The following is a 16,391-nucleotide window of genomic DNA, read 5'->3' on the forward strand; positions in this document are numbered from 1 at the left end:
AATAAGCCAAATGGGAAAAGGTTTTATCATTATTTTTAAATATATGTATGATTTTGTACAATTTTTATCTATATGTATGATTGTGTGGCATATAATTCAGTGATAAAACAAATTGAAATAACCATTCAATTTGAGGGTAGTGTCTTATGGACAAAGGAGTTGCCAAAATTTTTCTGTAAAGGTCTTGATAGTAAATATTTTAGGCTTTGCAAGCCATATAGTTTCTGTCACAACTACTCAAATCTACCATGAAAACAGCTTACATACAATACAAACAAATACACATAGTTATGTTCTAATAAAATGTCATTTTAAAAAAGTTAGTGCAGGCCTATAGTTTGCTGACCTCTGTTTTAACCAATAGTTTTCGAGTTGTTTCTTTTTGTTTGTTTGTTTTTTGTTTTTGTTTTGATTTATGAAACTTCCATCTTCAGAAACTCAGGAATGGCCAAGCAGGCAGGAACTTGAAATATCTTTCGAATAGAGCAATTTTTATTTTTTATGATATGTGAACTTTTGCATGCAATTAGGTTCAATTAATGGGTTCCATTTCTAATACGAAGAAAGCTTCAAAACCAGTCCTTTAAAACTAAACCTAAAATCTGATGCTTTAAAACTTAAGAACAGATATTTTGAGAAAAATAAACACACATTTTGATATCTTTACAAATGATGATGAGCAGTATGCATATGAGTTTTGACATTCCCAGCAATTTTCCTGAAATTGATAAAAGCATTTAAATAGATAACTCTAATAACTTTAAGTATGCTATCAACTTATCATTTCTGTGCCAGTTTTTACTTTTCCTAAGTATAAAGTTTAACCCATCTTAAAAAGCCCAAGAGAGGTGGTATTGTATATTGAAATCAAGTTCCAATCTAGGATTTCATATTTGCTTCATATTTGTTCTAGGAAGACAGGAAATAAGTTGTCTACTTCATCTTTGAATTGTCCTCAGCACCTAGAATAGTGCATGACACCAAATAACACATGTTCACTGAATTGAAAGACTGGTTTTCACATGTGGAATTTTTTAGAAATATTTTTGTTGAATATGCGAAAGGGGTTAACAACTGTACAATATATAGAAACTGGTTTTTTAAGTTATTTTTTTAGTTGTCAATGGACCTTTATTTTATTTATATGCAGTGCTGAGAATGGAACCCAGTGCCTCACACATGCTAGGCAAGCACTCTACCACTCAGCCACAAACCCAGCCCAGAAAACTGTTTCTAATGAAAATAAAAATTCATTACTTGACAACTAGGAAGAAAATTCAGGTAGTTATCTTTTCATATAAAGTTATATCTTATCCTAAATATAAGATAGATCTTTCCATAATCCATAAAGAAAAAAGTCTGTACCACTGAGCAAAAAAAGTTACTATTTTGAGATGCATTTTACTACTTTGAGATGCATTTTAACCTAGAAACAATTTATGTGTTTTAATTAATTTATTTTCAATAGATTAATCATAACTGTGCACACTTTGGGGGTACAATGTGATCTATACATACACTATAGAAAACAGTCAATCAAGCTAATTACCAAATCTATCATGTCACCAACTTGTATATTGTAGTTATTAGCTTTTAACAAAAAAAAAAAAAAAAAAACCTAAAAGGATTCACAAATCCCTTGTGTGTGCTTTTGAAATCTAAAAATTTCTAGAAACCAAACTTTGGTTTTTGGGGTGTTGTTTTGTTTTTGTTTTTGGTGGTGCCAGGGATTGGATCCAGAACCTTGCACATGCTGGGCAAGCACTAACACTGAACCACATCCCCACCCCTTTTTTGTTTTTGTTTTGTTGTTGTTGTTGTTGGACCTCTTGTTTCAGGGTTTAGCACTAAGGAAATAAAATATTTAATTGGAATGCATTAAACTTATCCTTGTTTGTTTTATGAGAAACTTATGTGATAAATTGATCTATCCTAACCTTATTTGACAGTAATATCTAATCTGAACAAGGCTACATACTAGCATATATTTACTCTAATAATGTTTTGTACAAAATATTAACATATTTGATTATGCAGTGTTTTTCTTAACCCCATGGGATATTAAAGAACATACAGTATATGGCGTTAGAATTTACTCAAATCTACCATGCCATACCGGACTTTGCTATGGTTGCATGACAAGAATCCCTTAACTTCATTCTACCCTCTCCGAGGAAATGTCTTTGGCCTCAATCCATTCTTTTCTGCTGCCATCTTGAGTAATAAGTTGAGGCTGCATAAACAGCTCCAAGAGCCTGCTTATCATGACGTCAGTGGGAAAAATAAATGTGTCTTGTGATCGCAGTGAAAGTCAATGTTATCACTTTGATGGCCAACGATCTGTTGTTTAAGAAAGACTATCTTGGTCTTTCAAAAAGTGCCTATTTTCATCACTGGACGTTGAGCAATCGAAGATCAGTATCAAGTTACTATCTTAGCCTTGCAGTGGTATCTGCTCAACATATATTTACCATTTGGCTGACGCACATCTTGGGCAGTAAGAATTTGTCTCACATTAAGAGGGGCAGCAACAGAGGTATGTGGAGGAAAAAGTAACCAGAGGCCTTATACTGGCTCAGTTCCAGCAATAAATCCATCATTACTCCATGGAATTGGGGCACTCCCCGCGTATCTCTCATGGACCCTATCCTCTGGTGGTCCGGATCTATCTAGGGATCTCAATGAGAGCTCTTGCTGTGAATAAGTCGGGTTATTCCTGTAACGCTCTAGATGTGGTGGACCTGCTGACGCCCTAGGGTGGGATATTTCGGGCTTGGCTACTAAGGCAACGTAAATACACATCAAAATGCCCACACCAATAGTTCCCGACAGCATTCCCTCACAAGAAAAAAAAAAAGCAGACTCAAAATTATCCCTTTCAAATGCCTCTCTTTGGAACTGTAAGAGTTGGTATAGTTAGTGGGTAAAGCGCTATGCCAGACCCCACCTACGTCGGGCACGCGCCCACAAAGTTGGGGCTCCACGCTGCTCCTGCGCAGGTCCTAGACTCCTCCCTTTAGGAGGCTCACCCCTCCCTTCTCCGCTACTTCCTGCCCTCACCCAACGCCTTTAACGCGCTTGCGCTGTTTTGATAGGCTTCCCAGGCATAAGTAATCACAGAGCTGCCTCTCTGGGACCGCCCCCGCCACCTCTTCGCCCCGCCCACGCTTTTACCGGCCCCTCCCGAAGTCTCGCGAGGGTAGGAGCGCGTCGGTATTTTGCGGACAACTAGCTCTCCCAGCTGCTGTAATTGCTGCTGCGGGAGAAATTGGAGCTGCTGTCGCCGGCACGCCCGCCCTCCCCCACTGAGAAGAGCCACCGCCTCTTCTCCTGCGCTCCTTATACACCTATCGCCGGGAGCGGCGGCAGCAACAGTCCTTGGACTCACTGCCGCCTCCTCAGACAGCCGCTCTGCGGTTCATTCCCGCAGCCCGGCAACTGAGGGCGGCCCCCTTTCCCTAGCCGGCTTCTCACTCCAGATCGTTTGCTCCCTCCTTAACCTCGCCTGGGACCCACCTCCCCATAGTCTCGTCGAGGTGGAGGACGAAGAGGAGGAGACGGGAGAGCCACCCTTCCTCCGTGCCGGCCCCCTCACCCGCGGGTGTGTCCTATAAATGGCGTCGGAAAGCGACACCGAGGAATTCTATGATGCCCCTGAAGATGTGCACCCTGTAGGGTAAGTAACGAAGCTATATGGCCCAAAAGCCGGGCATCCCAGTGCCCTGGCTTCTCCTGTGCTTTCCCCTACACCCCTCCCAGGTCCCGCTGTGTCCGCCACTGCTGTTCCTCTCAGTCTCACTTCAGCACTTCAGAGCCCAGATCTGGGGCTCCTTAGGGTAGGGTAAGTTGGAGAAGGAAGAATCGTCCGCCTCGGGCACCTCTCGCCCCTTTCCTTAAAGAACAGCCCGGGTGCTCGCTCGGATCCCCTGTCTCGTCATATTCAACCTTCTTTGAGTGGGACAGTTTACGTGCTTGAGAACCGGAGATTTCTATTTGTGGGGTTCAGACTTACCTTTTTCAAACATCCGCTTTGGCCTCGGGGACCATAGATTAAAGGAGCGGTAACAGGAGAAATTGCACTTCCCAATTTTTTTTTCTTTTACCGCTACCTTACCTATTGGTGTCAGAGATAGCTGTAACTCTTACCTACTTGCTGTCCACTTTTTCTTGCACAGAAAAGGAGTGGAGGAAAGACTGGCTATTTACTTAAGGAAGTCCTTTAGCCGAGACATTCTGAATCAACAGTGTTTTACTAAAATAGCACCTTACAGTGAGGCAAACGGAATCAAAGACAAGACCTTTACCATTGGGGAGAAGGATGTGATCTAAAAGGGGAGCCGGACATAAATGTATACAACAGATTATAGAGGTACAAACAAGTGCTGAGTAATCTGGTGCTTGGACCGGGAGCCCCAGCATTGTGCCCTTTATCTAATTTTGCAAGATGTTTTAGTGGTGATTAATATGGGTGATTCTGAGTTGAAAGTACAATAGTTGGAATACTTCCCTTGACCAGAACTTCTACTTACTTTCCACTCTTCTACTTTTCAAAGTCGAAATAGTGTTTAAAGCGTTTTTGCCAAACTCTTCTACTAACATGAGTGGAACTAGGGGCAGTGAAATATATTTTCATGCTGTAAGAATTTAGAATTGGTAAAATTTGTATGTTAGTATAAATCACAATATGGTTCTGGGAGTTCAACAGCCTTCAATTCTCATGCTTACCCCGTGGAAGAAATACCCTGTTTGATAAAGTTATCTGTACATTTTAGAAATCATTCTAAAATCTTTATTATACACAACTTATACCAAAAAACTTACAGCCACAAAATCAGAAAGAAATGTATGTTGGCAGATTGCAAATGTGTATGTTCTCACTAACATTCATATTACTTCACTGTTGTGAGATTTGGGGATGGTAATGCCAGATCTTGAGATGACACTGAATCTCCTTCAAGTTCAATATCTGAGACATGTTCATAGCTACATAGTAGAGAATAAAAATGCATTTAAATTTTCAAATATTTTGTATTACTTTAAAATTTTTGTGCATGATTTTCCCTTCGAAGTAATGAACTATCATTTCAGGTTAAATGAGAGACTGAATCCTTTAGTACGTGTGTGTGTTTGAGTGGGGGAAGGAAATGATCTGTTTACTTGATTATCAATCTAGAATTATGTGGATATTAAGTTCATTGAATAACTTTAATCTCAAAGAACAGTTATTTCAGAACCTATGTAAACTGTTTAGTCCAGTACTTGGTACAGAAAAGCATTCAAATATTCATTCCTGTCTTTCTTTCTGGACATTAGCAAATTTGTTATCTTTACACAGTGTTTGCTTTGGGAGGTTGTATCCAGAACTTGGAAGTATTGTGAGACAAGCACTCTACCAACTGAGCTACATCCCAGCCCACTTATCTAAACTAGATGACTCATTTTGATAGAACTGATAGTCACTTCCTCCCTCTGGGATAATATAGCTTCTTAAACACTTTGATACTAGGTGAAAATAATAATAATAATAATAATAATAATAATAAGTCCTTGGGACTCAGCTTCCTAATTTTAACTCTAGACTTGCCTAAAATCTGAGTATGTTGAAAAAAATTCTGTTAACAGAATATAGGATCTGTTTGGATTTCGTGGCTCTGCTGCATTAGTGAAAGAATTTGGAAGAAAATAAACTCATCTGGAGAATTACATCTGAAAAGAACTAGCTGTATTCAGAGGAGAGAAAGGGGTAGGATCATTTACATTTTCCTCTATCCTTTGTGGCAGGTTTGTTTGCATAAGCTACTGTTAGCCCACTTGACCGAAAACTAACTACCTGGAAACTCAGTAAGAAATCTTGATTTGTAGAAACAGAAGGCATCACTCAATATGTGGTCATCAGAATTATCTTCTGTCCCTTGATATGAACTGGAGTAACACATCTTACAAACCCTAAGAGATAAATAGACTGAATCTGGACACTTTTAAGAAATACTCCTTGCTTTGTCTATTTGGGTACACACAGACCTTTTCTTCAAATTGTAGTTAACTGAGCAGACAGTTGAGCATTATCTCATGTGTTTTTATTGATCAGTGAAATTCAAGTATACAGTCCATTTCCTAAAAATGTATTTCTTGCATTGCCCATCCAATATTGTCTTCAGTTTTGTTAATCTGCTCTTTGAAAGTAAATGTAAAAAGTTGAAAATTAGCAATTTTTTACAGAAAGAGTTTTGAGTTCAGTACAACATACTTTTCACAGTGGCAGATCATCTCCTCTTGCCCAGGTTTGCAAAATGTACTATATTTATAATGCTTTATTTTGACTGATACTTTAGGTCTAGTTTCTTTATTCCTGTCTCTGGTTTTACAAATAAGGAACCTTAGACTCAGAGAAGTTAAGTGGATTATTTTAGGAGAGACAACTTGTAAGTGTCAGAGCTGGGATTTGAAACCAGCTCTTCAAACTCATTAGTCCAGAATTTTTTTCTAGTACATCATAGCTTCCTCCATACTATGTATAGAGTGGGGTCAGGGAGATTCTCCCCAAACAGGTTCTGGGTCAAATACTTTAGGGCCAACTTGCTGAATTGAACTGATGCATCAGTTTAAAACCAGCAACCCAGAACTAGAGACCCTTATGTTAAGTAAAATAAGCCAAACTTAGAAGGTCAGAGGATATATGTATTCTCTTATATGTGGAAGCTAGAGAGGAAAAAGGGGGGGAAAGGTGGGGAATAGGTGGGAATCTCATGAAAATCAAAGGGAGATCAGTAGAGGAAAGAGACCACCATGTGGGAGGAGGGAAGGGAGGGGGGAAGTTCTGGGGATTGATATTGGCTAAATTATATTATTACATTCTGTGCATGTAGGAATATGTAACAAAAATCCTATCATTAGGTACAACTGTAATGAACCAATAAAAAATGTGAAAAAAGAAAACCAGCATCCCAACTAGGTGTGGTGGTGCACACCTGTAATCCGAGCTGCTAGAGAGTCTGAGGCAGTAGGATCACAAATTTGAGACCAAGATATGCAATTTAGCAAGACCTTGTCTCAAAATTTAACCCGGGGTTTGGCAGGGGAAGCTCAGGATGCATCTCATCCATATAGCGCTTGGCTATGGGTTCAATCCCCAAAAATTAAAAATCAGAAAAAGCCAGTTACAGTGACACACAGCTGTAATCGCAGTGACTTGGGAGGCTGGGAGGATCACAAGTTCAAGGCCAGCCTCAGCAACTTAGTGTCTCAAAAAATTAAAAGGGCTGGAGATGTAGCTTATTGTTAAAGTGCCCTGGGTACAATCTCCAATACCAAAAATAAAATTAAAACCAGCAGCCCAAACTTTTCAGTTCTCTTCACTAGAAATTCCCACTTTTTCTTTTAGGAATATGTATTTTTGTTAGAAAGGAATCTTATAAGATTATTTTCTGTTATTAAATAGGAGGAACATCTAGTTAAGCTATTTCTTATAAAATGTGAAAACTTGAAGCCCATAGAAGGAAAGTGAATTGTCCATGGTGCTATGACAAATTCATGGCAGAACCAGGACTAGAACACAGACCAGTTTCACAGTCTGTCATTTTCTCTGGTATCATGGTTAATACAGCAGGAAAGAAAAGAGGAACTGTGGTATAGTAGAAAGGAGCTCTGAACTGAGTCATGTCATTTCCTCATCTTTAAATTGAGATTACATTTTGAGAACCCTTCTGACTCTAAATGCCTGTCATTATATGGAGATTTGATAGTGTGCTTTTATTGATAAGCTTTTGTTCTTGGAAATCATACACACACAACTTTGAGTTTAACAAACTTGATGTCTTTGGTACATGATTCAAGAAAGACCAATAGATTTGAAATTATTTTTTGGATAAATTATATATTAATTGATTGCCTCTGCTAAATCCTGTAGCTTGTATCTACACATTCTAAAGGCTGACACTGAGAACATGTTATAAAAATTAATGTAGCATTTTCAACACTGTATTCAGCCAAAATATATTTGAGGCCTCAGAAAAGGGAATCATATATTTTGTAGTAGGAAGGGATCCATTATTTAACCCAGTCCTCCCATTTAACTGAAAGTGAAACCTAGGCTCAGAGAGGGGAAGTAACACACTGCTGATTAATGGTAGACTAGAACTAGAACTTAAGTTGTTTTTTGATTTTGTTTTTTCTTTTTCTTTTTTTTTTTGGGGGGGGGTACTGGGGATTAAACCCAGGGGTGCTTAACCACTGGGCAACATCTGCAGCTCTTTTTTTTGTGTTTTATTTAGAGACAGGGTCTCGCTTAGTGCTTAGGTCCTCACTAAGTTGCTGAAGCTGGCTTTGAACTTGTCACCCTCCTGCCTCAGTCTCCTGAGGATTACAGGCTTGTGCCACTGCACCCAGCACTGAACCCAGGTTTCTTGATTCCTCATTTGTATGGTGCTGCCATGTGGAATTGAGGAGAATAATGCTGGTTATCCCTGTTATAGGTTTCTGATACATACCCTGTTTGCCAGACTTCCAAGATGGTCTACTTCTATCTAACATGACTATTTCTTCATGCTTTACTTGTCAAAGGACATTGACTGTTCTAGGATCCTATTGCTCACTACTTTTCTCCAAGTCAGAATGAAAATGGTGGCAGACTGGCTTATGTAGAACAGAGTTCATATTAGTTTATTTTTAGGAGTCTAGTTAGTGTTACTTGCAACTACCATGTTTAGAATAGAGTAACGGCAAAAATATTGATTAACTTATGGGAACTGTGATAAAAGTGTCTAGAAGAATTTCTACATCTAAAAAACAAAACTGTCTTTGTTGAAAATTCAGCTTTCTTACTTAGCCCTCAGAAATGTTTCTCTCTGAATTGAAAATTTATGCAGTTTTATTTAAACAATATTTGCATGATGTGAATTACTTTAGGGAAGCAAAACCTCCTTTATGGCCATTTGTTCCTGAGTTTTTGACATTCAATCATAGATTATATTTGATTGCTGTTGATTTTGTGGATTGATAGAAATTCATTTATAATGCTGTTTTACCACAGTCTTATCATATTGAAGTGGAAAAACCTTCAACATATTAATTAGTAAAATTAAGTTCTAAATTTAGTGACTTCCAACTGTCAATTGGTGACTCATTTAGGTAGGACAGTTGGTAGCAGGATGGCAATTTGGGGGGATCAATTTGAATCTGTAAGTTGAAAGCTTTATTCTGATTTTGATAACCTACTTCATAAAATAGAGTAGACAAAATTTAATTTTTAAAAATATAAAAAACCTATACAGTTTTAGGATAAAAATAGTTCATTGACTATCTTATAGGACAGGGAAAAAAACTTTTAATTTTTAGTATGCAACCTTTGTACAACACTCTTGTGTGTGTCTTCTTCAGTTCGTTGTTATGACAGATGAATTTTTCAGGTAAATCCCTTAAAGAACCTGTTTGTTAAATAAAGTCAACAGTTTTTTTTTTTTAAACTATTTCCTCTTCACACTCTGGCTACAATTTGGGGAGAGTACATCTTGGGGTAATGAGGTATAGGAAGAGAGTATGAAAAGTAGATCATGAAAGATGTAGTGAAGGAGGTGGAGGGGGTGAGGGGACCAGGTTATGAAGCTGCTTCCTAGGGCCTGCATAACTGAGATAAGACAAATTCCACCATTTAGTATTGTTTTACATACACATAAATGGTTTGTTTTAAATAACCCTATATTCAAGAAATTAATAACCTGTAAGAAATATCTCTGATAATATTTAAAGTCACAAAATTGGAGCCAGGGCTGTAGCTTAATGGCAGAGCACTTGCCTAGCACATATGAAGCACTGTGTTTGATCCTCAGCAGCACTCCATAAAAATTTTAAAAATAAATAAAAGTACTCTGTCCATCTATGACAAAAAATAAATAAAGTCACAAAAATTATAGGTACCGTATGATGCCTTACTGATATTGACTTGAATTGATAATTAACCTACATTTCTATTTTCTATCCAGAGCTAAGGTAATTTCTACTAACATTCACAAAGCCTGTTCCCCTTTTTCTTTTGGATATTATTCAGTTAACCAGATAAATCTTTAATTGGGTGCTCTGTCCTCTCATGATTCAAAATTGAGGGGAAAGCACCTAAGACAAAATGTGAGCCTCATAACTGATGACAACCCCAATGTTTTTCCCAGTCAGTATACAAATTTATCTTGGTTACTATAGCAACCAGTCTATCAGTTATTCTTCTAGCTCTTTTGCCTTCTCTCAGATGCTAGGATTACCATATAATCAGGTTCTGCTAAAGTGCTCCAGGTCTTAGCATTTTATTACCAGCTGCAGCTGTCTGGCAGTTTATAATTTGGCATTCCATCAGGGTCAGTTGCTTTCAAGCTCATGAAACCTTTTTTTCCTCCAAACACTTTTAAACATTTTAAACATACAGAATTTAACAAAAACATGTTCATGCAGCAATTTCTTCATACTAATTATCTCAGTTCCAATGTTAACCATTGTCTTTTAGATTGAATGCATCCATTGGCCATCCTTTGTAATAATACCAAGTAGAATAAATTTCAAGATCAAGGGTGACCTTTAGGAAATATATTTGCAAATAGGATTTTAGACTCAGTATCATCACAGCTTAGCTGAAGTGCTTTAAAAGCATCTTGATTCATCAACAACTACCAAATAATATTTTAACAAAAATGATTTCTATGGGTTGTAGAAAGAATATTTGGCCTTTAGATGAGTTCATTATAATTTGAGAAAACTGTTTAGAAATTTAATAGGAAATGTTATCTTTATTTCACAGCCTTTGAATAAACAAAGAAGGAAAGATAAAGACTGAATAATTGGATGGGTCTTTAAGTTTTTTTTGTGTTCACTTAACATTTTTATCTCATAAAAACTCAGAATTCAAATAATTAAAGTTATACATATGTTATTTATTTTGCTCAAAATAAGGATATTGAAGAACTATATCAAATATTTAAGTCACTTCCATTAATGTTTGGTTTTGGAGCTCATGCTTATTAGGATTGCTAGGTATAGTAGTAACTTCTAAATGTGCACAATTGATCTTTTGTATTTACTAAATTGGAGGTGGTTATTCTGTTAAGGTTTAAGCTTTGGTATCATTTCCATACATTACAATAATATAAGTCATTTCTATTTAGCAAAGTAGAATTCTACTTTTTAAATTGATACATAAGAAGTACACATATTAATGAGGTGCCATGTGATGTTTTGATGCATGTATACTTTGTGTAATGTTTAAATCAAGGTAAATCTGTCTCTTTATTTATCATTGTTTTATGGTGAAAACATTCAGAATCTTTCTTTTAGATTTAAAGAAAAATTATGCAGTGCATTATCATTATCTGGAGTCACTCTGTTATGTCATAGAATACCAGAACTTCTTTCTCCTAACTGTAACTTAGTACCTGTTAATCAACTGTAATCTGTCTTCCCTCACTTCTTATTTCTTCAGCCTCTGGGAACTACCATTTTACTCTCAACTTCTATAAGATCAACTGTTTTAGATTCCATGTGAGTGAGATCATGTGGCAATTGTCTTTCTGTGCTTGGCTTATTTCAGTTAACATAATGATCTCCAGTTCTATACAGGATGTCACAAACAACAAGTTTTCATTCTTTTTTATGGCTGAATAGTATTCCATTGCATATATTTTCTACATTTTTTTATCTATTCACCAGTTGATAAATAACTTCAGTTGCTTCTCTCTCCTGGTAATTACCCTGGGCATGTTGATATCTCTTTGGATTGATTTCATTTATTTTGGATATAAACCCAGTAGTAGTATTGCTGGGTCATATGGTAGTTCTATTTTAAATTTTTTGAAGCACCTCCATACTGTTTTTCCACAATGTATTAATTTACACTCCAATCATCAGTGTGCAAGGGTTCCTTTCTCTCCATAGCCTTGACAGCACCTGTTATCTTTTATCTTTTTGATAATAGCCATTCTAATTGAAGTGGAGTGATGTCTAGTGGTTCTGTTTCAATTTGTGTTTCCCTGATGATTAGGGAAGTTGTACTTTTTTCATGTACCTGTTGGCCATTTGTATGTCTTCTTTTGAGAAATGTAACTTTGTAACTAAATGTCATTTTAAGTGGGATTATGGGGGGGGCGTTGCTGTTGTTTGAGTTCTTTATATATTCTGGTTATCAATCCTTTGTCAAATATATAGCTTGCAAATATTTTCTCCTATTCTGTAAGTCATCTCTTTGCTGTGTTGACTGTTAACTTTGCTGTGCAGAGCTTTTTAACTTGGTATAAACAAATTTTTCTATTTTTATTTTCATTTCCTATGCTTTTAGGGTCTTATCCTAAAAATCCTTGCCCATTCAATTGTCCTGAAGCATTTCATCTATGTTTTCTTCTAGTAGTTTCATGGTTCAGGTCTTACATTTAGATCTTTAATCCATTTTGAATTTTTTTATATCAATTGGTGATAGGGGATTAATTTCATGTGGATATCCAATTTCCCCAGCACAATTTATTGTCCTTTATCCAGTGCATGTACTAAGCACCTTTGTCAAAGATCAGTTGGGGATGGATATGTGTATTTATTTCTAGGCTCCTGCTCTATTCCTGGTCTGTGTGTCTTTTTATGCCAGTACCACTTAATTTTAATTATTATAGCTTTGCAGTATGTTTTGAAGTCAGGTAGTGTAATTTTGCCTGCTTTATTCTTTTTGTTCAGGATTGCTTTCTCTATTTGAGGATTTTTTGTGGTTCCATATGAATTTTGTAATTTTTTTTTCTGATCTGTGAGAAGTGTTACTGATATTTTGATAGGGAACGCATGGAATCTGTAGATTGATTTAGTATTACAGACATTTTAACTATTGATTCTTCTAATTCATGAATTTCAGATGTCTTTTTGGTATCTGTTTTGATTTATCTCATCAGTGTTTGATAATTTTCATTGTAGCTCTTTCATATCTTTGGTTTATTCTTAGGGTTTTTTAACTATTGCAAATGAGGTTGCGTTTTTGTTTCCTTTTCAGACAATTTGCTATTGGTATGGAAACAAACTGATTTTTGTATGTTTCATTAAGATTTTACTTTTAAGATATTGTGATATTTTTCAAAAAGTAACTTTCCTGAATTAGAAATTATTATAGTAAGCTTGTTAGTATATACCTTTGGCACTGAATGATAAAATCTTATCTTTAATTTTTATTTAAATCATACGTTGAATGGTTTCATTTTAAGATTAGTACATCTTATTCAACACTGCAGTTAAGTTTTAATAATGCCCCCTAGGAGAATATTAATTGCACAAGTAGACTTCAGAGCAGAAAGTTTTACTCTCTCCATGGGACGCTGATCCTTAAAATTTTAAAAGAGGGAGGATAAATTTTTAAAAATCCAAGGGTGGCACATAAAATTATTAGAAACTTAAGATGGAAAACTTTTAACCATTTTTTTCTATACCATAATTTTTTTTAGTTGTTGATGGACCTTTATTTATTTATATGTGGTGCTGAGAATGGAACCCAGTGCCTCACACATGCTAGGCAAGTGCTCTACCCCTGGACCACAACTCTGACTCCATACCATAATTGAACCCTGAATGTTCTGATGGACTGCAGATCAAACTTTCTAGAGAACCAGTAAACAGCATGTTGTGCTGTATTCAAGCTTGGTTTGTTCAAAGCAAGCATTTGATCACTAAGTAGGTTTGAGAGTAGGGATAGGAGTATTCTTTCTGGCCTTATTCTTGAACTGATATGAATAGCTATGGATGAACTTAAAACCCATAGTCCTCTTTTAAATATGTCTCGGAAATCCTTTATTTAAATTAGGGTACTGGGTAAGTAATCTTTCTGGTTATTAGCAGTACTAGTAACAACTTAAGTGTTTTTGAAAAAAACCTCTTAGCTGGATGTGGTGGCACACGTCTGTAATCCTCATAGTTTGGAAGCCTCAGCAATTTGGTGAGGCCCTAAGTAACTTAGTGAGACCCGTCTCAAAATAAAATAAAAAATAAAAACAGGCTGGGGATGTGGTCAGTGGTTAAGCTCCCATGAGTTCAATCCCCAGTACCAAAAAAAAAAGTTAAAAAAAAAACCACTCTTAAAATATGCTTATTTTCCCATGTCAAACTGAAATGACAGGTGGTTTGAACATTTTCCTCAGCCCCAAATCCACTCTTTATTGCCAACTTTCTCCTTCCTAGTAACATTACTACAGAGATTTCCTAGCGTAACAGTTCTTGTCCCTTATAACTGAGAAGGAACAGTGGTGGATGAAATATGAAGAGTGGAAGGATTGGGGAAGGAATAAGGGGAAAAGTCAGTTAAATTGGATATATACTTTCGTAAGTGAAATTTTTTTAGTAGTGTGTCTGGTGGGTATGGGTTATTGGATTACACAGAGATGGGTAAGCAGAGTGAATTCAGTAGCTTGATAAAATTAGTACCTTGATGAGTGAGAGCAAGTAGGTCTGTTGATATTTTGCAATGTGTACTTTATTTTTATTGAATTGGATTAAGGGCTTAAGGTAAATGACTTTTTCCTTTAAATGAATTTTATTATCCCTGTTATATCCCAGGTCATAGTTCTAGGCTGCTGTTCTTTATTTTAGCCTTTTCCTTATTTCCCAGCATGGAGAGATATCCACAGTTGAAGTGTAACAGCAGCAGAAGGTTTAGATGGGGATTGAGTTGATGAGTATGCATGTTCTGTGGCGTTCCACTTCCCTTCACAATTTCTTCTACTTTCAAACATCCTGGTACACTCAGATCTTACCTAATCATCCCAGCTCCCCTCCCACACATTCCAGTTACTATAAGAGAAGTAGGGGAGGGGCTGAGGCAAGGACAGTGGTTTGTATTTTTTGTAACTTGGGGACATCCTGTACTCAATAAATATTAAATGTTAACAGTGAAACCTTGGGAAATATTGACAGTTATCCTGCCATTATATCAAATTCTTGTTATTAACTTTTTTTCCAGGGGTAAATGTGTTCAAAATAAAAAAAAAAATTAGTACTATATAATTCTATGTGTTGTTACATGCAAAGAATAAGAACTCCATAATGCCTACTAATGTTGGACATTGATTTTCAAAGTTTTTCTTAATACACAGTCACTTCTGACTGTCTTGTAGTTCTGTGTGATAGGACAATTTTTTAGATAGGTGGAAAAATTGATAGCTTAGGATAGGTTAGGGACTTGTAAGTCAGCAAGAGGTAAAATTTTACTAACTTGTGGTAATTAAACAAATGGTTTTGAATGAAGATTTAAAACACTAGGTCACCCCTACTTTCATTTTCTAAACTATAAACATTTTGTGATGTTCTAGTTTACATATAAATTATTAAAATGACAAGGCTAACTCCTGACATTTGGGTATATAGAACTTTGAAATAATAAAAGGGAGAGTTTTTTATGCCCTTCTTTTTAAGCTTTGACATAATTGATTGTTACGTAAGCCAGATCAGGAAGTAACCTTGCTACTGAAAAAGATGGAATCCCAGACAACTGTTCACTGTCTTTCAAAGGGTGCGTTCTTCTCTCTCTCTCTCTCTCTCTCTCTCTCTATCCCAGGGTCCCAGGGGTGCGTATCCACTGAGCCACATTCTCAGCGCTTTTTACATTTTATTTTGAGTCAGGGTCTAAGTTGCTTAGGCTGGCTTTGAATTTGCAATCCTTCTGCCTCAGTCTACCGAGTTGCTGGGATTACAGGCCTTCACCACCATGCCCAGCATGTTCTTTGTTCATAAGGGTAACCCAGGATGTGAGCCACTCAAAAGTCTCTATCCCCAGATTTTTTTTTTCTGTAATTGTTTTATAAATTGTTGTCAGTTGTTTAGTCAGGCCATGGTACTGTGGTGGGATAATTATTTATAACTCTCACTCATACTTTTGGCCACAACTCACTTACCCAATATTTCTTTTTCCCCTTTCTCCTTCATATGTGTTTTCTAGTAGTCACAATGAGATACATGATAGTTATTAACATTTTCTACCTAACCAAATCTCTATTGACTATTAAATTAATGGGAAAAATGCATTCCTGATAACTAGGTAATTGAAAAATTACATGAATAGTAATTACTATTTAAGATGCCGATAAGATTGAATAAGCTTTTTTATAATAAATCATAAAGGACTTAAACTTGACCTATAGAATGTTTAATGTATGTAAGTATTCTAGGTAATTTAAGATTTTTCTAGAATATTTAAGTCCTTCATACATTTTTCATAAAAAATTGCAGAAGGAGAAATTCAAGTCAAAAAAGCATAAAAATTGAATTTATGTAGTGCTTAATATTAAATGTTATCAAAATATGTTTGATTTTCCATTTATGATGGTGAAGAAGAACATGAATAATTAAAACCTACCCATTAACTGGATGTGGTGGTACATTCCTATAATGTCAGCTAC

The 16,391-nt window shown here is 36.2% G+C and overlaps 1 protein-coding gene across 1 annotated transcript in view; it reads left to right on the forward strand.

The window, feature by feature from the left end:
* Window positions 1–3,201: 3,201 nt before the first annotated feature.
* The window catches only part of Wdr44 (WD repeat domain 44), an 89,168-nt gene continuing 75,978 nt past the window's right edge, over window positions 3,202–16,391 (forward strand). Inside the window, exon 1 of the mRNA XM_046420942.2 lies at window positions 3,202–3,676. Within this exon, the coding sequence (XP_046276898.1) occupies window positions 3,615–3,676 (62 nt within the window). The 5' untranslated portion in view covers window positions 3,202–3,614. The remainder of the gene's footprint in view (window positions 3,677–16,391) is intronic.

The sequence above is a fragment of the Marmota monax genome, unplaced genomic scaffold (assembly GCF_021218885.2).
Source record: "Marmota monax isolate L192 unplaced genomic scaffold, Marmota_monax_Labrador192_F-V1.1 WCK01_AAM20220418_F8-fsc00155, whole genome shotgun sequence".
NCBI classification, from domain to species: Eukaryota; Metazoa; Chordata; class Mammalia; order Rodentia; family Sciuridae; genus Marmota; species Marmota monax.